Below are 22,246 nucleotides of genomic sequence, written 5' to 3'. Positions count from 1 at the left end.
TCTCTCTCTCCTTCCCCGTCTCCTCTCTGTGAAGAAGAAAAGGAGGAGGAGGAGGAGGAGTAGAGGAAAAGAAGGGGGTGTGTATGTTGGTGGGGTGTCTGAAAACTTCTCTTCATTTTTTCTCCTTTACCGGTCAGCCCCTTCTTTTTCATCTCTCATCCAGCTGTGGGGGAGGACTGCGCTGCAGAGAGAGAAAAAGAGCAGGAGAGGAGAGGAGAGGAGAGGAGAGAAGAGGAGAGGAGAGGAGAGAGGAGGGCTTGAAAAGTCTTCAGAAGTCTGAGGAGTATTTTACCACATCTCTCTCATTGTCTGACTCAACTTTTCCCTCCATCTAAGCGGCCAGGGAATTACCCCTCTAAGGTGAGTACAACTCAGCAAGAAGTCTGTTGTCTCCTCAACTAATGGCAGCTTAATTTGACACATTTTCTGTTCAACTTTCAATGAGGATAATCTTTAAAGAAAGTAATTTGTGGTGGAAGGCATTGTGTTCTTTTATGGACCATTTGCAGAGGACTGCTCAGAATAGTTCCTCTAGTTCCTGTAGACTCTTTGTGCAGTCTAGAAACATTCCATACTCCAGACTAGGTCGGTTTGTGTTGGCAAACTGGACAGCATGACCATGTGTGCCAAACTACACTTGCAGACTTATTGCAAAAGTTATTGTGTTGAAATGTGTTTAAGGACATTGAAGAGAGGGTACACTCCTAAGTAGTAACAACTGGTAGGTAATTGTTGGTAAGATTATCCTTTGGCACGTATGATTAGTGTGATTTCTGTTGACCAATAGAATTTGAATATTCAAGAAAGACAATAGAGACATACCAGCTACAGCGAGACATATCAACATGGACAGAAGTGGACAAAGAGGTGTAAGAGGGAGAAGAAATGTGGCTCTGCATGTGCAGAGAGATCTGCATGTGGCTGTGTGTGTGTGTGTGTGTGTGTGTGCGCGTGTGCGTGTGTCTGTGTGTGTGCGTGTGGTTGTGTGGTTGTGTGTGTGTGTGTGTGTGTGTGTGTGTGCGTGTGCGTGTGCGTGTGCGTGTGCGTGTGCGTGTGCGTGTGCGTGTGCGTGTGTGTGTGTGTGTGTGTGCGTGCGTGTGTGTGTGTGTGTGGGAATAACAGCTTGAACACAGATAAGCTGCAGTGAATGAGGGGCTTTTAGGAAGTCTAGACACACTGCTGGGTACCTAGATACCCAGATCCCTAATGACACACTGCTGGGTACCTAGATACCCAGATCCCTAATGACACACTGCTGGATACCTAGGTACCCAGATCCCTAATGCCTTTGGTATTCTATCAAACACCATAACCAAATGCCAAAGTAGGTCTTTGAAATAACCAGACACGGCGTGTACAACAGCTCTCATATTAGTAGCCTAATTATTACATCTAAAAACTTGCCACAACTCGATACCACTTATATTGTTTGATAGGGCTTTTCATTCCACCAACAGAAAAAATGCATCAATTTGCAGTGAAACAAATAAGCCACCAAGATAACAGTGACCATAAATCCATTTCTCCCCCTCAGTTCACCATAAGGACACCATGCACTTCTCCACTATCCTGTGCTGGGTCAGTTTGACCATTGCGCTGCACTGCTGTGCTCAGACAGCAGCCGCCCCCCTGGCCTTCAACATCTCCATGGAAGGCAGCGGGGAGGCGGACGAGCTGGAGATGATCCCTACGTCGGCCCGTGGATCCCTTGGCCCGTCTCTGGCCTCCCCCACGGCCGGCACGCTGGACAAGACCCAGGTGGAGTCCTTTCACATAGGCCATGTGGTGGACTTCCTGCGGGAGAACCTCTTCCTCATTCTGGTTATCTTATCGCTGCTGGTCTTGGTCATCGTCATGGTCAGCTGCGCATCCGTCCTCAGCCGCAAGCACAAGGTGAGCGCCTACTACCCCTGCTCTTACCCCAGCAAGATGTACGTGGACCAGAAGGACAAGTCCGGTGGTGCCAAAGTCTTCAGCGAAGTCCCCGAGAAGACATCCGCCAGCCAGCAGGGAGAACCAGCGAGGGACTCGGCCAGGCGGCTGCAGGAAGACATCTTGATGATCACCAAGAACCTCCGCACCCCCACCAAAGGTGTCCGAGTGGACAAGGAGTCCAGGCGGGTCACGCCAAAGCAAGACGACACTGACAAGAGCCCCAAAAACAATGAAGCAAGCGATGAGCCTAAGGAAGATAATGTCAATCAGTCATCGGCTCTTTCACCCGAAAACGACACAGGAAAAACTGAGGCCCCGGAGGAGGAAGGTCTGCTTAAAGAGGGTGACACCTCATCTGGACCTCAAAGCTCTGAGGGCCCACAGGAAACAGCAGAGACACAGGAAAAAGAGACTCCAGCCGTAGCCTTCATCCCTGGCGAGAAAACAGCATTTTAAAGCAACCAAAACAGACAGTGTTTATCTACAAGGAAGGCAGGCAGGCCTCCATGGGCAGTGAGAAAACATGGACTTTGTGTGAGGATGTAATCCTCCGACCCTTGAGAAAGAAAATGTAAATCCTTCTCGACAAGTGTGCTACAGTGTGGGCTAGCAAAGGTACAAAGCAACAACAAAGTGTAGCAGAGAATAAGAAGGATCAAGCCAAGCTGATGGAAGTTAAAGTACACCACAGACTTTGACTTTGACATACAGACTTTGACTTCATATATTAAAGAATGAATAAAATAACTGACATCTCACAAAATGTGAGGAAGAACTTATTGTATTTTACACTGTATGCAACAGGTTAAAGTGGGGGGTGGGAGAGAGAGACAAGCTTTTTTATTGTTGTCCGTTTGGCTTCTAATGAAAAAAAACTGACATACCAAAGTGCATAGGGGCCAGGCCCGGGGTGATAGGGCAGTTTGTGTATATGTGTGTCTCGTGTGTGTGTGTTTGTGTATTGAGGAAAAGTTCACGTCTGTCTGCTGGTCTGACCGCTCAGAGCCTCTGACCTGTGAGGATCCTGTCATATCATAAATCAGGTGCATAGCACGGCACACAACCAGAGCACCTAATTAGGTCATGCACGATTCCCCATTCAAAACAGAAATGAAAGCAGATGTGATGTGGGGAAACCAGGCCTAACTCAGGCTGAGTAATCCCAGCTATCCCCATGCTATGAAGGGTCCAGAATAGTCATCTGTTGCATCTCAGCATCGCTTACAGTGTCTCATTAAAGGGGTTTACAATTAGCTCCTGCTGATGAAATCTTAAAGGTTGTATTGGTAACTTTAATACCTTTATTAGAGGCTGCTAAGTAGAATATTTTATGGGTAGCCAACTGACCCGAATAGATTCTACTTAGAAGCTGAAAGGTGCATTAGTCCTGGGTTCTACTTCTACAAAGAACACCTCATAAGAATATTCTACCAAAATAACCCTTTTTTCAGAATAGAATCAGATTCATTACGTGCTAATATTTGCCATGCCTTCTTATTTTGCTTTTGTTCACCTTCTATTTCTTTCTATTTATGGCTGTTCATAAGGTACTGCCAATATTACTATTGTTTATTTCCAACTGATAAACGTTTTGGACAACAATGAAATTGCACCTTCCTCTAAATAAAGATTAATAAGTAGGGGGTCATGTCAATGACAAATAGATTGCTATCTCTGCGACATGACAATTATTACTATGTTTGATGTGGAATAGTAAAGTCATTGTTTGTTAGCCAACTTTCATTCCGGCACCCCCTCAGTGAGTCTTGGCCTAATAAAATGTGTAATTTATTCTTTGGATAGTCAAATGTTTATACTATCTCTAAACATCTCCATTAAAGGATGAGAACTTGTGCTGCTTGGAGACCGAGTTCCTGTAGCAGGATGGGGCTACAGGCCCAAACACAGCAGTGGGTCCGTCGTGATGACGCCGCGCTGTTTGGCTTCAAAGTCCAACATCTGGTGGTATGAGATTCACTCTCAAACGACAGTCTCTCTGAGTTTTTGGAGGACATTTTTTTTCTCTTTCTCAACAATAACAGCTTTGTTCACTTCTTAGTGAAGATGGGGAGGTAGGAGAGGGGTCAGTTTGACATTATCGGTGCAGCCTTTGATTGTATTAGCATTTAGTTAACGATGCAAGCTGCAGAAATATCCTTCCTTCCTTTTTGTGACGAGGATAGAAGTTTGTCGTGTTATGGATGCACAGTGGACACAGGATGCTTATGTATAAAAACGTTAATTTCTGTTGTCAAGAGAGTAAATATGATAAATGTACTCTTTTAAAAATAATTGTTATCGTGTATCGACATTAGGCCTATATTACGATTTTTTTTTAATGGCGTTTGAAAAACGGATGGTTGTAAAATCCTGCCATCTAGTGGTATGGGCAATTTTCATTCCACAGGGAATCCATCCATCCTAGAGAAGGTGCATTTAACTATACTAAAGTTATTAGTTATACTGAGATATTGTTGATGAACATACAAAAAGTGTATATAATGTAGTATCCACCATTATATTATTATTATTGAATATGTAGCACCCCCCTCTACTACCACAACTAAAAATAAAATACAAACATAACATTACACAGCATAGGAAATTCTATTTCTAGTGTTAGGATTAAGATCATATGAAGGTCTTAATGCTAGAAATAATGACATCACAATACACTCCACTGTTATACACTTTGTACTTTATTGTCCATAAAATATGGTTGTCACAATCAGGGAGCAAATACACTAAATATAAACTTGAAAAGGTAAACCACCTCAATATCCTACCCCACTTAATACTGAAAGCTCAATTCCAGCTCACTGCAACTCCTTTAATATGTGCCATCTTCTAGGAGCATCACACAGTGCCACCAAATGGCTGACGACATGCGCCACACACCTGTGACATAATCAAAATGCACACCTCCCAGACAAACCGCGGCACAGAACGATCCTCCTTCACGACCCTCCCCGATAACAAAATAAGGCTTAGCTTTGTAGCCACTGCAACCTGACAGTGATATTCTTTTATTGTGCGTTTAATAGACAGGCTACGGTGACGAGGGCTGAAGAGTATTGGTATGCATGTTATGGTGGTCTCTGCCTGGGTAGGAAGTCAGCGCTACAGACGTGGGTTGGTACTGCAGGGCGAGAGAGGGGCGAGACCATCACCCTATAACTGCGCTTAGTTGCTGGCGCTGGCAGCCTCCTTCTTGTCATTCTGCTTGAGCCGGTAGTCAGCCAGAGCGGCTTTGATGGCATCCTCTGCCAGCACTGAGAAAACAAGGAGAAGAATTAGCTTTGCCAAAAATAACCAGAGACGTTGCACATGACAAACAAAAGAAGATGAAATTGTTAATAACTTTAGAGTGGAATGTAGTTGATACATGTATACTGTTACTAGAATAAACCATCTGATGGTGGTGCTGAAATCAACACTTTAAACAACTCAAGGATGTTTAAGTCCATTGAGTTAATTTCCCAGGAAATTTGTTTGTGTGATAAGATATCATGATGAATTGAATAAAAATCAGTACAATTTGACTTGTAACTGCCTTTGTCTGCCTAATTAATAGTATGTGAATGTGCAATTGGAGTGTTGAATTCAAACGGGCACATACTGGAGCAGTGAAGTTTGACTGGGGGAAGACTAAGCTCTTTGGCAATGTCCGTGTTCTTGATCTTAAGAGCTTCATCAACCTGCAGGTCGAACACGAACACACACACACAAACAAACAAACAAACAAACAAACAAACAAGACTTTTAGTGTTGGCCAGAGAGCGATAGCAAGCAGCAAACTGAAACTCTGCTGGCACTGGCAGAGACAGGAAATGACAGAAGAAAATTATTTCGTACTAAAGACAAGAACGAGTAAACAGGAAATGGTGGAACAGTCACAAGACTCACCGATTTGCCCTTCACCCACTCCGTTGCTAGGGAACTGGAGGCAATAGCTGATCCACACCCAAAGGTCTTGAAGCGGGCATCAACAATCTTTCCCTTATCATCCACTTCAATCTACATATTAAACAATGACATTTTAGAAATCATTCTGTACCATCATCACTAACAACGTACTTCTAAGGTAATAGCACAGTTCAGTTTATTACATACAACAGATATAACTAACAATGGAAATGTACAAATAGAGGTATTTAGCAACTAGTTACCAGGTACAATATTCATTTGTTTCAAATAATCGTTTATAATTACATATAATATAATATGCTTCTTACATGCACACCTCATTTTGATGTTACCTTATTATAATGTGAGCCATTTTGGATTCAAAAGAAATGAAAAAAAAAAACAAGAAAAAAAAAAACCACATTGTAAATGTAACTAGTTTACTTCAAAGTACTACCAGGTATTACATCATAAAGAGCAGACATCACATGACCTAAGACCAATGATATTATTACATTTTCTCTCAGCTGACATCTTTATCCAAACAGGCCTACAGTAGAGAACACAAGGGTTTGCGTTCACTGGGAACCTAACCACCTTGTTGGTGGTGAAACCCAGCTACAACCTGCTGAGCTACATCATCGAGACTCATTATTGACTGTGGAAGGACAGCAATCATATAAAACTGGTCCCAGATCAGCTATGATGAGGACTGAAACGCACCTGAAGCTTCATCACATCACCGCAGGCTGGTGCACCCACCAATCCTGTGCCCACATTCTTGGCTGTCTTGTCCAGCGACCCCACATTACGAGGGTTCTCATAGTGATCCACCACCTGAGGGAAAAGTGAATACGATCATTAGAGGAAAAGCGGGCATAGAAAGATACACAGGACCTTTTTTTTTTTTTTAGGAATGTCATGGCTTACCCTTTCTGTTATGCAAACCCAGCAGCAGGGTTGGGTTACGCAAGACAAATCAAAATAAACTGCTTAAGACAGGCCGGGACTGTCCACCATTGATTTGGGCGGGTACAATCCTTCCCCCTCCTTCCTGCCTGGGCTAGATTTAGGGATAATCTTGATGCTGAGTCACTCGCACTCAGTCTTACTTGAAATTACATCAGCCTCCAATGTCTGTTGTTTATACTCAGTGTTTGGCCTGGCCAACTATCAGTATGCAATACACATATTGCTGTACAATACACCAGTATAATGTACATGCATACACCTAATCTAATGACAATGGGGACCTCATAATAATAACAACGTACAATATCTAAGTAGTGTGACAAACAATAACAAATCAAGGCACACTATCATTGGCTGGGCTAACACTTAAACTACCAAACGTTCATGGCAAACTAAGTACTTGTGATATTGCTGAGGTCTAGCCGACTGAAGCTCCATTCTCTTTGCAAAAACACATGGCAGTATACATATAGTCACGGTCACCTGTGTGTGGTTAATAGCAGGTGTCATCAAGGACAAGGTAATTCTCGCAAGGAGCCCGTTGTATAACTAGCTTCTGTCGCAGTTGTAATTTACAGACAAACCAGCCACAATATCTATTGTATCAATAATATATCTTTATTGGTTTGACAATAGTGCGAATATTTCTCTGACAGTATCAAAGCACCCGTGGCCTAGTTCCATTTACAAAACAGGTTTGCAGAATGCGTTAGCTAACTGGCTACGTAGCATAACTAGCTAGCGTCAAACACTGAAGTTACCAAACATCTCTGGGCTGTTTGGCTGGGTTAGCCTTTAGCTACTCGGCTAACATGTTTGCTAATTCAACTGGCTTTACCTAACTACTGGTGATATAACAATGTTCATATTTTTATTAGATAGATAAATATTTGTACCTTCTTGTGGTAAGCAGACTGTACTCGCAGATCTGGAGTTGAAAGCCTCCTGTTGAGGAGAACTAAAGGAGAGACACACTTCTTCACTACGTTCGCCATTTGTTCGATAAATGACGCACTCTTAAAGCAGCGGAGGGGTGTAGCAGAGTACTAGCTGGAAACCTCGCTATATGCGACACAGGAGGCGGAGCAACAATGCTGTAACAAGCGTAGCTAATTGGCTTGAACAAGGAGGCGTTGTATTGTCACAATTTAGCACATAATTTCCTAGATGGGAATTCTGTAAATGTCAGACGGAATTTACACAGAACAAGCTGCAATAGTGCACCACTTAGTAGTCCGTGTCGGTTAAGGATACGTATTCCCTCACAAACGTCCGTTTTATTTATAAAAAATGCGGTTTCGTGTCTTTGGAAACTTGTTTTCATAGTCCACAAGTAGCAGTAGGCTACACTGATGCGACCTTTTAGACCTCAAGAGCATAGATTTAGAATGGTCAGAGACATTGCCATACACTTGCACCCTAGCTTGTACTAGGCGATTAAACATGCGTTGTTTCCTAACCCTCCAGGCCAAGTGCGCTTCAGAGCAGTTCAAAATGAAACGAAGAGAAAAGAAACTCATAGCTTGCCTCAGCGGAAAGCATGATTGCTGAGTCACCGCACTGCAGTTTCCACATCTTTCCACAACACCTGTCTAAATCCAGTAGTGCCATTACAACATGCAATTGCTTAAGTTTATTGACAACGTGGTGTGTGGTTTGACAATTAAGAAAGGGAAAATATAATGTATACACAAGGAAAACAAAACTGTTTCAAGCATTTATATTTGCCTGAGGTGGTACTCATCAGGCACCCCAGAAAAAGTCTTTGCTCTGAGAGCAATGTCCACTTTCTTGATGTGGTAATCAATGCTTGTCCGCATGTCTTCAGTGAAGGGGTCATATCCCAGCCTGTGCAGGCCTGAGCGCCTGAACCTGCCCTCCCTCTGGTTCTCCGCACAAAGCAGGCGGTCCACAGACAGCCGCAATCCCAGGAAGAGCACAAGGCCTCTCAGGTGAATGAAGATGTCCCTCCTCAGCTCCTCATAATGCACCACATGTAGCGGCCCACTGTAACTCAGCCAGGCTAATGTGTGTGAGGCCCACATCTCTGAATACACTTCCACAAACTTAGGCCATGCTGCATTTAGTGAGGGGGAAAAAACACATACATTACTAGAATGTAATGCAATTACGTTAACTTGTGAGAGCTCAGGAAAGTATGGAATAGAATGTTTAGGGGTAAGTGTTATTTTTACTATTTACTGTAAATCCACAAGTTGACAGTAATACATGTAACTACTGTATGACAAAATATTACCAAACAAAAGAGACTGCATAAAAGTTATACAGTACGCCCATGTTTCTCACTTTTTCCTTTCCACAAAAGCATGGGTGCAAATCCAACATGGCCACCATATTTGCGGTTGAACTCTGCCATGAGGGTTCTGTAGGGGTTTCGGATCAGAAGGATGCTTGAGTCAAATGCCTCGATTTCCTTTTTGCTGCTCTCGTGGGTTTTAATGCAGATATTTCTCCCACTCCTCCAGTCATCTTTCTCCCCTTTGAATCCTGATAGGAAAGATCAGTTCATTAGTATAACCATTACAATAGCTTTCTTAATTTCCACACAGAAACATGATAAAATATATTTAATTTAATTTTAGCTCACTTATTCTTATGAATTAATGGTAAATGTTACTTCACATCCTATGCACCCATAAGACCTGTGTCTCTGTCTAGCAAAGTCTGCAATTTTGTTGATCATGGATTTCTGGCCAGATCATATGTCTTTGAAATACACAGCCATAAACTCTGACCTTTGTCAAAGAGGGATCTGTCAAAATAGTAGCTTCCAGTGTAGAACCCAGTTCCGAGTTCAATAAGGTGACGAGCCCAAGTGTTTCCGGACCCAGGGAAGCTCGCTAAGGCTATAAGCTGCTTTGGCTGATCAAGGAGGAAACTTCTGTTCATACAGCGATTGTCTGCGGTGGCACAAGATGGGACGAGGATTAGCTGTAATGTAAATGTTAAGTTTGTGCTTCTTTGGCAGCAGGTTTGCTTCTTTTTGTCCTCCCTGTAGACATGCAAGCAGTCGGAGCTGTATTTATAAATAGCATCTGGATAATTCTGGATTAACTTGGTGTTAAATCAACTGTAGCCATTGAATATTGTCCATTTAACTGTTTAGTGCTTATATGACAGCTGTACAACAAGTTAATCAGTTTTACGAAAGCCAGTTAGACAATTTGCAAATGAAATAGTCATCTGTTGGGTTTATATTTCATACAAGCTCACCTTGCACCTCGGTCTGATACACCACATTGTATATATCTGTTCCACAGTTCTCATGTGGCTGTCCAGGACAGTGATAAAGACACCTTGTAATGTTCTCCCGCACATGCAGGGGAAAGTGCTTGGTGGAGAATCCACACAGACATCGCTGGCCTGCCAAAACTGCCAGGGAAAGTTTCTGAAAAATGAGAAATTATTTGGGTCATTTTTGCATTCCCACTTGTTTTTATAGAGACAAGGACAGCTACAGGAAGGCTTCATCTAATGACCAGAATGCAAACTGTTTTCAAAATATTTTAGCACTCAAACATGTCAAGGTATTTCTCAGGTAAAAGAGCTCTGCCACATTTAATTAGAAAGATAATGTATATTAGGCAATATGATATTATCTAACTAGGTTTTTATAAAAAGTCTTACCTTTTCAGTGCAAAAGTCTACACATTTGCCTACAGTCATTGCAGGCATGAAGGCTATCAGTGGAAATGCCTTGGTTGCATTGTCTGGTGTCTTAAAGCAGCCTTTAAAATTTGTGTTTTTATCTGGGAGAGTAGAGACGTATGGGTAAGTAAATTACATTGTTTAATTAACAATACTTATTACTTAATAGTTATTTCAATATTGATTTCTTAAACAGTTCACAGTTGTAAGCTGAATCTTGACTCAGTTCCAGATGGTAGATGATCAGTCGATTAGTTTCTGTACAGGTACTGGCTGGCTCTCCACTGCAGTCATGGCAGTTACTCTGTATACTGTTTGGTGTCTGGATGTTATGGCCACAATAGCATCCCCTACCAAAGACATGCCCTGCATACTGATAGCCCCTAAATGATGAAAGGGTCTATTATTCTGACTGAAAAGTGTTGAATAGTGATAATTGGAAAATGCCATCACGTTTCTCATAAATAACACAGCAATAAATTGACATTAAAGAGTGAGTATAAAGTGCTCTTTAAAGTCATCAATGGAAGAGAGTTTTTCAAAGCAGGGGGTGTACATGAAGTTTCACTGTTTATTTTAGTGTTAAATATGATGTAGTGGGTGTGATATATTCAAGCAATGTTTTACCTCTCAGCACAGCTGGCTTGGCATTGGAGGACAGTCATACTGCCATAGTCCAAAAAAGATGTGTTCTGTAGCATGTGCTCTGATAAACTCCCTGTATAGCAACCTATGTACATAGCTGATGGGAAAAAAGATAAACTTGCGATGTGCTGCGATTTTCAGCATTGAAAGAGCATCCTGTGTATACTGTCAGTACTGGCATGATCGGTGACCATAAATAATATTTAATACATGTCACCAGCAACGTAGATTGTTATTTACACATCACTGTTTTCAATGCGTCAACTGCAGTTTTATTTCATTTTATGTATAAATAAAGTTTGATTTGATTTGATTAACATTGAGTTTAAATGAAAAGATACATGCACAACTATGACTTTATTAGACATACTGACATTTGTTCTGTATGCTTTAGATAGATAGATCTATACATATTTGAATATAAAAAAACAACTTTATAGGCTATATCAAATGTAGTATGCTACCTGTCTGTTTGTGTCTGCTGACCCTGACCTCTTTGACTGCAGTATGAGAAATTATGAGAATGAATTAGGTATTTCCCCACACTAATCACAGAATGATCTGAGTCTTTCCACTCCTATACAACCAGTAAATTCCTCATTTAAACATGTGTGCAATGTCAGACATTACAGTGATACCATCCATGAATCCAAAACCATGGATGAGTAAAATGTAGCCTAAACTGTAAAGCACTGTCCTACCATCATAGAAAAGAACATATTTCCATCCCCAGTTGGACAGCAACTTGATAAAGAATCCAACTGTAAGTAAGGTAACAAACACAAGAAACCAAAGAAGAAAAACAAATGGATGTCCTTTAAATGATGAAAACATGCTGTCAGAGTGCTCAGACCCATAGCATTAACTCCTATCCTTCAAATGCCCGATGGCCCTGAGGCTCAGTGACGCTGCCCACCGATGAGCGGAATAAAGGGAGCATAATCTGGCCCTAAATCCAAACCAAGAGTTGAATTGGGAGTGGCGACTATGTTGAAAAAAAATCGATTGCCGTAAACAGACAAGGCAAACAAAGCCCTACCTGGAATTCCTTTTAATGAACTGGTGCTATCCGTTTTCCGTTAACCTATAAAACACGTATTGGTTCACATCCCTCAATTTTTGGGTCATCGACATTAGGTGCAGGCCAGAAGACTATTTAGATTATATTGACGGTAAAGGTAAACTATGTTGTCAGCCTCAGCCTCACACGACCCATCCGGACCACAGCCTACGAGACTAGTTAAAAACGAAGAAGTAGCTAACATGTATTATATAATAGCCTACATTTAGTTTGAGCCTCTAATGTAGAACAACTTTAAATATATATATATATTACCTATTAAAACGACGTCAAATAGGATGGGCAAGGCGGGAGACTATTATGTTGATTCATTTCTACAGCCGTTTCATAAGAATATTTTATTTAAAGTGCTATAAGCCAAATATTAGCAAAAGCATACATTATATCACTTAAATACATAACATGAAGAAAGTAATTGTAAATAATTAAGTCAACAAAAAATGAACCTATCCCTGCATGTTCATACGACGTGACATACACCTAAGCATAGTGATCATAGTCCCTTGCTTGTGTGTCCAGATCCACACACTTTCCATTCATTTGAATACGTAGCGGCCAAACCAATGGCGTCAGCATACGTTTCCCCTGCTCACTTCCGGGTGGTTTGTTGATGCAATCTACTGGAAGTGCAACGATTACTATGTGTCTTCGCATCGGGTAACTGAATACGACAAGTACTTAAATATTAGTGTCAAGTCTTCGATGAATCTAGAAAGGTAAGATCAGGTCTATCTTTGTGTTTACATATATGGTAAATGTATCGTGATGCCTACCAGTGTTTGGCTCAAACGATCTAAGTTGTGTTAGTTAGCCGATCAGCTAGCAGCCTAGTAAATAATCAAATAGCCAGGTTTGAGGTTAACGTTACAGCATCACGTTAAACAATCTGATGTAAAGATCAGTTGTAAAGTGAGATCTACTCAAGCTGTGGGGATTGACAATGCTCTGCGTTATTTTAGTTGGTGATGACAGCGTTGGTTCTTTAACATAAAGTCAATAAGAGTCACGGATTGCAGCTAAGTTAGCTTGAAAAGGCAGGAATTCTTAGAAAAGTTGAGTCTCTCTGTGAAGCCCCCACACCCAATTTTTACCTGCTTAGTGGCTGATTTTACCGTCTCACTTTACTCTTAAAAATGTAGCATTTCCTTTGCTACAATCACTTGGCTACTCGTTAACTTGTTTGAAACGTAAAATTGACATGCCGAGAAACTATTTTACTAGAAAGCTTGGCCATGTTTGGTGCTTTGTTCTTCAAGTACTGAGGCTGTGTTGTTGTCGGGTTTTAGTTTGCCATTGATTGTCCTTTTGACCTGACTGAAAATCTGCTCCTGCAGTCTTACGTGTGGCAATCCCTGAGACTGGACCTCCACAGGAAGCGAGTATGGCCAGCGCCGGACCCCAAGCCTCCGGCTCTGCAGGAGCAGACACCAACTCCAATCCTAGCTCTGGCAACCAGACAACAGGCGAAAGCAGTAATCAAGACAGCACCTTTGAGTGCAACATCTGCCTGGACACATCAAAGGATGCTGTCATAAGTCTCTGCGGGCATCTTTTCTGGTAGGGATCTAACTTTAATTTCCACACATGCAGCTGTCATTTAATTGATAAACCAGATGTGCTTTTATTTACTATTTTTTTCCTCATTTTATACCGTCCCGGTGCTTGCCGCCACCATGAAGTTGGCCATGCTTACATCAGGTATAAATTAATTCTGTCTTTTCCACTTGACAATTAAATCATCGTTCCCATATTTATATTATGAGTGTTTGTGGGAGATTCCTATTAAACGAAACATGCATATTTTGCTATTGTAGTGGTTGGAAACCAGACCAAACAGACAGGTATGCCCAGTTTGCAAGGCAGGCATCAGCCGTGACAAAGTCATCCCTCTATATGGAAGAGGCAGCACTGGTCAGCAGGACCCCAGGTAAGTTACCATTCCTGAAATGTCCAACATTTATCAGATGTATTGTTATTAGACAAAGTATGTAAGCAGACAGTCTTTAAGGGCAATATTGGAAAAGTTATTACAAAATGTTTACCATGAAGCAGTACACTGTACACTGAGATCATATTGATGAACAGTTTGTTCTGATGTTTTGATTTTTCCAGAATTTTGGCCACCCAATAATAGTCAAAGTCAAAGAGTTTATTGTCGCATACACCAAATTGCTTCAGCGCAGCGAAATTCTTAAGACTTGGCCAGCAACATCTACGCAGTAGACAGTAGACAGTAGATACAGATAACAAAGTAACATAGTAACATATACCAAAAATGACATTTAACCCTATAACACTGTAACATATAACATATAACACTATAACATATAACATTAACAAGTAACAACAATTTATATAATACAAAATGTTTCTGTGTTTTCTAGAGAAAGAACTCCACCCCGACCACAGGGCCAACGTCCAGAACCTGAGAATCGAGGGGTAAGCCACGAAACTGGCATATCTCCTACTGTTTTGATTTGTTTACGGACCTAATGATGATTCTAATTAGCTACCTAGAGAAGACCAGTGCAACACTGGCCACCATATTGCACAAGGCACCTGCTATCACACCCTACCTGATGAAACTATTACATGGGATTGAGGTATATAGCGAACCTGCATGTAATTCATTAACTAAAGTAGTACTCCCATTGAGACTTATTAAATGTCCTTGGAGTGGAGGAAGGGGACCTGCTGGGTAGTGTTCCCATGGGAATGACACCACCAAGCTTCAGTAATTGCATCACATCCTGCTCATTATGCAGAATGCAGCTTACAGTAAATGCCCATTTGTCTTAAAAAGAGAAATCGTACATGCATTTTTTTGTATTTTAAATGTATTACCAAAGCAACTTAGATTGATGTACAACACAATTGGGACAACACAGATATTCACAGTTTTCAACAAGCATAAACAAATGAAACTTCAATTGTGTTTTATGTCTGGCTTTGTGACCTGTCAGTGACGTATATGTTTTTATTTGCAATCTCCTTACAGGGCTTTCAGGGCTTTGGCTTTGGCGATGGAGGTTTCCAGATGTCCTTTGGGATAGGAGCCTTTCCTTTTGGCATTTTTGCCACAGCATTCAACATCAACGATGGACGTCCTCCTCCAGGTATTGTTTTCTCCCCTCATTGGTGGATATTTTACAGCATAATGAATGCTGAAAAGCTATAGATTACTGGGTGTATTTGTGAAAGGAACAGAGGAAGACAGTGTAAGATAGAGGGAATGCTCAACTTTAATAAGAATTGGGAAGTTCTGGTGGTGATGCAGTGTAAAAGTATTCAAGGTTACTCCATTATGACCTTACCACCTGGTACAATAGTTTCTGTTGTTCATTTGTAAGACAGTGTTCTCAGTACCACAAATACCACAATCAAACCCCAATCATTTTTGATAGGGTTATTTTAGAATGCAAATGTTTACAATTAAGTGATAAATATGAAAGTTGTTTTTTTCCCCCTTCCAGCTGCCCCTGGCACCCCACAGCACATGGACGAGCAGTTTCTGTCCCGCCTCTTCCTGTTTGTCGCGTTGGTTATCATGTTTTGGTTACTCATTGCATAGACCGGATTAGACTGAAACTGCAGTCAGTTTGGATTCCAGAGTATGTTCCACTTCACCAAGGATACATGACAAAACAGTGGGTTATGTGACGAACACGCAGTTGTGCCGACTGTCTACAAGCTATTATGCTGTGTGGACATTTCCTGTTCGCGTTCCAATGATCTTTGTTCAATTTTTAGGGGATGATTATACTTGTCACATTTCACATCTCCCTAATGTGTGATTTCACGTGCAATATATGAACTCCATAATCGCATGTCCATCATGGTTAAAGAAACCTGTCAAAATTTAATTGTGTGAAATAATACTGTGATCTTTTCTGACCATTTTTATTTTTACTAATGGTGAAGTATTAATAAAACAAATTGTGGTCATTTTAAATCTGATTATATTCTCAAATTCTTCTCTGTCTGTCTTTTCAGACAATTCTTTATTTAGTCATCATCTTATTCTTTTTAAATATGAATTCCTTGCCTTCATGCGCACACTAATATTAGTACATTGTATACTGAAAGGATACTCTGTTTACAGAGTAAAAATAAAAAAATAGCAATATCACCCCAGTGAAAATAATTACACTGAGCAGCAGTTTTCACCAAAATTTGATCCAGACCCCACACAAACATTTGATGGGGAATTAGTTGCAAAATGAGGTAAATTTAAAAAGGTAAATGTATATGATTAGTATAGTTTGTATAAATTCAGGGACGTGCACAGGAGGGGGCTAAGTGCCCTAACTGCCCGTTTGCCCTCCTCGACTGAAGTTGCCCCTCCGAAGGAAATATATATATTTTAAATAGTATTACGGCTGCAGAACTTCATGTAGGCCTAGATAAAATAATCGCGGAATAAGGTTAGTGAGAGTTTCAAGTGATATAGGCAAAATATGCGTCCAGGGGACGGGGGAGTGGCGGCGGCAAAAATTAACATGTTGCCCCTTTTTTCCAGGGCAGAGCAACTGCCCTTCAAAATTCCTGTGCACGTCCCTGTATAAATTAGTAAATTAATAAATAAGGTAAATACATTTGGCTCAATTACCCAACCCCTGCAGCTCCATGTGCCGCATGCTGCATTAAGGATGTATGTTTAATTACTATAAAAACATTATTAAGGAAAGCTGGTTTCATCATTGAAACAGAATATGATTTTCTATAGGAGTCGCTTATAGCTTCTCAAAGTTAATATTACCAGACAGGAGGGGAGTGACAATCATGGCTGGATCGGTTCCCAAGTTGGTGGCTCTCTGGCTTTTGTTTACAATATATAGCCTATCCACCAAACTTCATAACAAATTACACTGGCTTGTTCTTGACCATTCACTTCTTTCCAGAAAATTCTTTCTACACACCACTCCACCAGATTGCCAATGTATGGTGAGTATTCTGATGAACATCTACATTATTGGTGATGAGGTGGGTCTTGTGCAATATCTACAGTGCATTCAGAGAGTATTACGAACCCTTCACTTTTTGCAGATTTTGTAATATTACAGCCTTGCTTTTCTTCATCAATCTACACTCAGTATCCCACAATGACAAAGCAAAAACAGGATTTTAGATTTTGTTTTCAAATTTATTAAAAAGGAAAAAACTGAAATCACATTGACAAAAGTTCAGACCCTTCACTCAGTACATAGTTGAAACATCTTTGGCAGCGATTACAGCCTCAAGCCTTCTTGGGTATGATGAGCTTTGCACATCTGGATTTGAAGATTTTTTTGCCGTCTTCCTCTGCAGACCCTCTCAAGCTCTGTCAGGTTGAATGGGGACTGGTCTCTCCAGAGATGTTCCATTGGGTTCAAGTCAGGGCTTTGGCTGGGCCACTCAAGGACATTCAGAGGTGTCCCTTATCCATGCCTGTGTTGTCTTAACTGTGTGCTTAGGGCCATCGTCCTCTCCCAGTCTGAGGTCTCGTTGGACCCTCTGGACCAAGTTTTAAAGAAGGATATCTCTGTACTTCGCTCTATTCAGCTTTCCCTCAAACCTGACCAGTCACCTGAACAGTCCCTGCCCCTGACAAACACCCCCACAGCATGATGCGTTCACCACCATGCCTCACCGTTTGGATGGTATTGGGCAAGTGATGAGCGTTGACAGGTTTCTTCCAGACATGACACAGAATTGAAGCCAAGGTTCAATCTTGGCTTCAACAGACCGGAATCTTGTTACTCACAGTCTGAGTCCTTTAGGTACTTTTTTTTTGCAAAATCCAAGCAGGCTTTCCTGTGTCTGTCACAGGAGAGGCTTTCATCTGGCCACTCTGCTATAAAGCCATGACTTGGGAGTTTTGCAGTAATGGAGCTTTCTCCAATCTCCACACAGGATCTCTGGAGCTCAGCCAGAGTGACCATCAACTTCTTGGTCACCTTTCTTACCAAGGCGCTTCTCCCCGAGTTTGACTGGGTGGCCAGCTTTAGAAAGAGTCCTGGTTGTTCCAAACTTCTTCAATTTAAGAATTATGAAGGCCACTGTGCTCCTGACAATCTTCAATGCAGCAGAAAAAAATGTGTAGCCCTCTCTAGATCAGTGCTTCAACACAATCCTGTCTCTGAGCTCGGCAGGAAGTTCCTTCGACCTCATGGCTTGGTTTTTGCTCTGATATGCATTGTCAGATGCGGGACCTTATATAGACAGGTGTGTGCCTTTCCAAATCATGTCTAATCAATTTAATTTACCACAAGTGGACTCCAATCAAGGTGTAGAAACATCTCAAACATCTGAAAGATGATCGTAAATTTCAAGTGTCATAGCAAAGAGTCTGAATACTTCTGTCAATGTGAAAAATGTCTGAAATCCTATTTTCGCTTTGTCATTATGGGGTATTCAGTATAATTGATAAGGGGAAAAAATAATTTAAATGATTTTAGCATAAGGCTGCAACATAATAAAATGTGAAGAAAGTGAAGGGGTCTGAATAGTTTCTTAATGCACTGTATGTCAAGTGCTTTGGAAGTTTTTAGGGTGGTACATAGCGTTATATTAATGTCTCCATTAATGTACTCATTCAAAGTTTGATCAAATACCAAAAATACTGTCTGTATCTCATTGGATGCTATTTAGTGACTGAACTCTGTCCCTTATGTAATTGCTGGATTGTGTTTGTGTGTTTAGTGACCCCGATTCTGGGGGCGAGGGTCTATTCATGGCTGGGAATATAAAGGAACAGCTCGTTCACGTAACGGGTCACGTCTAGTCCTCTCAGGGCTGTACTTGACCTCATCATGTTGCGGTCCGTGCTTTCCCACAGTACTCTGTGAGGTGCATCTACAACCCCAACACAGGGACAAGTCTGCATCAGTACATCTGCCTGGACATGCAACAGCGTGGGTGTTTTCTCCTTTCAAGGATCCAGAGAGTAGGTCTGCATACTGTGTTATGTGCATTGGCTGTGACACTTTGGGCAGTAAAAGTAAACTGGAATTAAAGTTGTTGTTTTTTTTTAAAGTGTACTTCTGGTCTCTAAATCAAATTGTCAACCAACAGGTCTGCTCAGAAATGGACATGTGTTGACATGCGCTTCGAAGCGCTGCTTTCTTGAAGTCGAGTTCTGACAACAGCGGGAGTGATCTGAATTCTGAGTAAACCAGAACTCTGTTCCCTGAACATAACAGCCCAGGTTAAGGAACACATTTAAATGTGCATATTCACATTTGAAGGGTTTAAAAACTGTGAAAATGTATCATTCTTAACCACTCCCATTATTGTTGTCATATCATCTAGTTGTCATATCTTGTCTAGAAACTGCACAATCAAGGGTAAGATATTCACACTTGTAGTGGAGAGGGCACTCTAATAGGCCGATCAATAGAATAAGACAGAACCCTCTAAGTAATACTCACACACACTTAAAAAGGTCTGGGACATTGCATTCAAATAATGTTTTATATTTACAATGCTCTTTCATGCTCATTTTACATGTGCAGAACAATTCTGCTATGATGAATGCAGGTAATGGCATAACACTTTACAACACAGCCAACTATTGCTGTTTAAGGTGCTGAAACAAACAGCATCATTCTCTACTACTTGTTTCGACTGTGTTCTTATTTCCCTCATTTAATTGGCAGATAAAGGAAGGCTTGGTTTGGGCAGTGTGAGCTACAACATGGATGGATATGAACAAAGACAAAGAAACGTAGTATGTTCGGGTCTTAAATGCATCCTGCCTCCCAATTCTTAAACTGAGAAAATCATTAAGTGCCCATGACTTCTTCCATTTGAAGACAAAGCTGTATTGCATAATGAAGTTGATGATATTAATGGTGCTGTTAATGGGATTCCCTCTCAAAGAAGCAGAACAATAAAAAGCAACTGCATAAATATCTTGAAATCCATACTTGTGAATTTGTAAATCTTTGGTAGAGCTAGTTGTCTGTCTTGAATCTTTTCGGAGTAGATCTTTTTGTAGACTTGTTATGATTGCCACCCATCTTTCCCCTCACTTGATTTGGTCCACAGCTCCCAAAACCTTCTTCTTATCTTTCTTGAGTGTTATCACTGAAACATCAGTCCTGAAATAGGACGCGCTTGTCCAATCTGGTCAGTGTTTATACAGATAACAAAAACAGCGGCACAAAAAGGTAGGTTGCTCCTCACTCCTATCGTCTCCAGCAAAACAGTGAAGAACAACAAAGGGAAGCCCTGCTTCTGAGGATACCATTCTCCATTCCAAAGGATAAGGTCAAGAGGTCACGGCTCGCACGCTTGTCAGGCACCAGAGGCGTCAGCGTCGTTGGGACCATTAGAGACTTCCTCTTCTTCCCCAATCTGCACCACTGCTTTTCCCAGCTTGCTCCTCTCTCTTTCTTCTAATCCCTCTTCCTCCTCCATTCTCTCCTGCTCTTTCTCATTTTCTAGAAGCTTCTCTTGATGGCTGGTGGGTGAGCAGCTGTCCTCATCAAACTGGCAGGCGGGGTTGGAGAAGGCGGAGAGCGGCAGGTTGATGCGGTGCATCTCCTGCTCGTAGGCTCTCTGCTCCTGCTGCTGTTTCAGTTTCTGTCCCCTGCAGGAACACACACACACAGCCAAATTAGGTAAATAGGAGACAGTGAGAGAGACAGGGAAAGTGTGTGTCAGGTGTCAGTGTGTGTGTGTATGTGTGTATGGTGGTGGTGGGGGGGGCATCAGAGAAAAGAGAATACAAAATTATTGGAGAAAGGAAATAGACAGAGAGGAAGTAGAGAGAGAATAAGAGAAAGGAGGAGAAAGAAAGAGAGTGTGGATGAATGACTCACTCACAGTAAAAGCCCTCTGAATGTCATCTGGCTAATTTTTGGTAATTTGTGTTGAGTGCACACAGCAAACAATCTGATGTAATGCTACAGCCACAAACCAATTCAATCATGTTTCAATAATGAATGTCCAAGTTGATTTAATTACAGTTTATTTAATTAGAGTTAATATATTGCACTGGCTAATCAACAAAGTAAAATCTGCTGAAAGCTGCTGATTATTCTTAAATCTCTGCTCAGTTTTTTGTCCCTGTTTACAAGCCTTAGTGTTCACAGTGCCCTATGACAGAACTATTTTTGACCATGCAGAGTAAGGATATACATTAACTACATAGGCATAAGGGGACGTCCCTATATGAGGATGTCAACCAAGCTATGGTTGAGCCCAGGGGTTAAATTGGGCCGGGCCTGTCTGGAGCTCAGCCTCGGCAAATACGCTATTTATTGTCATCAAAGGACATATCATATCCATCTTCAACAAAGCCTTTATTTTTAAACTACTGACTAATTCACTTCTACTATGATGTCTAATTCTATATTAATTACAGTTACTGGTATGTAGCTGTAGAGTGTATAAAATGTAGCAATTTGCCAACATCAGAAGTTTCACTGGGTTTCCCTTTGGGTTTCCCCAAAAGTCACCTTGCAGATCCACCCCCTCTTTTGTCCCCCAGATGGTGCGCATGGCAGAGTGATAGATGGATGGTAAGGTGGGGAGGGAGGTAGGTACAGTAGGTCAGCAATAGGTATGGAGCGAGCCCTGATTTCATAATATAAATTAGTTAAAGATAGTTAGTGGCATAGGTTGCGGCAAATCTTGTCAAGCTAGCTCATTTTTACATTATGCTAGCTGGAAAACTCAAGTTCAAGAGTTCAAGTTTAACTGTCAAGCTAGCTAGCGTGATTTGAGCAGAATGTGAGAGCAATTCAAATGACACCATGGCTAGGTAATGCAAGGTACTCTGATCATCTCCTAGCTATAACATAATTTGTGGATGTCTGTGTATTTACATTGTACAATATTAAAATACAATGTTCATGTCATTGATGTAATCATGTGAATGTAATTATTAAAAAGACTTTCATTCATTCTGGTTAATATTTGCTCCTTTATTGGTGGCCTTACACCACCATTCCTATATTTGCTACTGAAACACAGGATAGTGCACTTGCTTTACAACTTTTGCAGGTGTAGTGTTGAACACTGCCATGGGTCTCTTTTTATTGTCTATAAAAA

At 41.2% G+C, this 22,246-nt stretch overlaps 4 protein-coding genes and 1 long non-coding RNA gene across 10 annotated transcripts; 3 read left to right on the top strand and 2 right to left on the bottom strand.

The window, feature by feature from the left end:
* Positions 1-77: 77 nt before the first annotated feature.
* On the top strand, positions 78-3,726 carry tmem119b (transmembrane protein 119b). Its single transcript, XM_012818475.3, has 2 exons — positions 78-360; positions 1,535-3,726. Exon 2 carries the CDS (start codon positions 1,552-1,554, stop codon positions 2,389-2,391), a length of 840 nt encoding a protein of 279 aa, XP_012673929.2. The 5' UTR covers positions 78-360; positions 1,535-1,551; the 3' UTR covers positions 2,392-3,726.
* Positions 3,727-4,616: 890 nt separating this feature from the next.
* LOC105892233 (iron-sulfur cluster assembly scaffold protein IscU) lies at positions 4,617-7,876 on the bottom strand. Its single transcript, XM_012818477.2, has 5 exons — positions 7,710-7,876; positions 6,565-6,678; positions 5,842-5,952; positions 5,555-5,633; positions 4,617-5,207 (listed from the first exon to the last, which is right to left on the bottom strand). Exons 1-5 carry the CDS (start codon positions 7,806-7,808, stop codon positions 5,119-5,121), a joined length of 492 nt encoding a protein of 163 aa, XP_012673931.1. The 5' UTR covers positions 7,809-7,876; the 3' UTR covers positions 4,617-5,118.
* A 557-nt stretch (positions 7,877-8,433) lies between these two features.
* Positions 8,434-12,451, bottom strand: LOC105892220 (WSC domain-containing protein 2-like). 6 transcript variants are annotated; one of them, XM_031577487.2, is made up of 8 exons: positions 11,829-12,445; positions 11,110-11,224; positions 10,684-10,865; positions 10,462-10,583; positions 10,048-10,222; positions 9,570-9,734; positions 9,121-9,321; positions 8,434-8,890 (listed from the first exon to the last, which is right to left on the bottom strand). In XM_031577487.2, the coding sequence occupies exons 1-8, from the start codon at positions 11,959-11,961 to the stop codon at positions 8,532-8,534; spliced, it is 1,452 nt and encodes a 483-aa protein (XP_031433347.1). In that variant the 5' UTR covers positions 11,962-12,445; the 3' UTR covers positions 8,434-8,531. The 6 variants fall into 6 exon arrangements, with proteins under 6 accessions (XP_031433347.1, XP_012673917.2, XP_031433350.1 ...); XM_012818463.3 differs by having other exon boundaries at positions 11,110-12,445; XM_031577490.1 differs by lacking the exon at positions 10,684-10,865 and having other exon boundaries at positions 11,110-12,441.
* A 316-nt stretch (positions 12,452-12,767) lies between these two features.
* Positions 12,768-16,160, top strand: rnf185 (ring finger protein 185). Its single transcript, XM_012818476.3, has 7 exons — positions 12,768-12,924; positions 13,543-13,765; positions 13,888-13,906; positions 14,023-14,135; positions 14,593-14,647; positions 15,207-15,324; positions 15,682-16,160. The coding sequence occupies exons 2-7, from the start codon at positions 13,590-13,592 to the stop codon at positions 15,777-15,779; spliced, it is 579 nt and encodes a 192-aa protein (XP_012673930.1). The 5' UTR covers positions 12,768-12,924; positions 13,543-13,589; the 3' UTR covers positions 15,780-16,160.
* A 1,490-nt stretch (positions 16,161-17,650) lies between these two features.
* LOC122133337 lies at positions 17,651-19,624 on the top strand. Its single transcript, XR_006152696.1, has 2 exons — positions 17,651-19,133; positions 19,262-19,624. It is a non-coding gene; the product is annotated as an uncharacterized LOC122133337 (long non-coding RNA).
* The last annotated feature ends 2,622 nt before the right edge of the window (positions 19,625-22,246 follow it).

Source organism: Clupea harengus, chromosome 12 (genome assembly GCF_900700415.2).
Source record: "Clupea harengus chromosome 12, Ch_v2.0.2, whole genome shotgun sequence".
In the NCBI taxonomy this organism is placed as follows: Eukaryota; Metazoa; Chordata; class Actinopteri; order Clupeiformes; family Clupeidae; genus Clupea; species Clupea harengus.
Note: the sequence above shows the minus strand (reverse complement) of the source record. Positions and strands in the feature narration are given on the sequence as shown.

What these genes read in the sequence shown, in the direction of transcription:
- tmem119b (XM_012818475.3), top strand. Translation starts at nt 1,552, where the DNA reads ATGCACTTCTCCACTATCCTGTGCTGGGTCAGTTTGACCATTGCGCTG.
- LOC105892233 (XM_012818477.2), bottom strand. Translation starts at nt 7,808, where the DNA reads ATGGCGAACGTAGTGAAGAAGTGTGTCTCTCCTTTAGTTCTCCTCAAC. An exon ending in AGTCTGCTTACCACAAGAAG is followed by an intron (nt 6,679 to 7,709) that starts GTACAAATATTT and finishes CTTTTCCCTCAG; the next exon opens with GTGGTGGATCACTATGAGAA. An exon ending in GTGATGTGATGAAGCTTCAG is followed by an intron (nt 5,953 to 6,564) that starts GTGCGTTTCAGT and finishes TTTAATATGTAG; the next exon opens with ATTGAAGTGGATGATAAGGG.
- LOC105892220 (XM_031577487.2), bottom strand. Translation starts at nt 11,961, where the DNA reads ATGTTTTCATCATTTAAAGGACATCCATTTGTTTTTCTTCTTTGGTTT. An exon ending in CAAGCCAGCTGTGCTGAGAG is followed by an intron (nt 10,866 to 11,109) that starts GTAAAACATTGC and finishes TTCATCATTTAG; the next exon opens with GGGCTATCAGTATGCAGGGC. An exon ending in TCAAGATTCAGCTTACAACT is followed by an intron (nt 10,584 to 10,683) that starts GTGAACTGTTTA and finishes CTACTCTCCCAG; the next exon opens with ATAAAAACACAAATTTTAAA.
- rnf185 (XM_012818476.3), top strand. Translation starts at nt 13,590, where the DNA reads ATGGCCAGCGCCGGACCCCAAGCCTCCGGCTCTGCAGGAGCAGACACC. An exon ending in CAGAACCTGAGAATCGAGGG is followed by an intron (nt 14,648 to 15,206) that starts GTAAGCCACGAA and finishes ATCTCCTTACAG; the next exon opens with GGCTTTCAGGGCTTTGGCTT. An exon ending in CGATGGACGTCCTCCTCCAG is followed by an intron (nt 15,325 to 15,681) that starts GTATTGTTTTCT and finishes TCCCCCTTCCAG; the next exon opens with CTGCCCCTGGCACCCCACAG.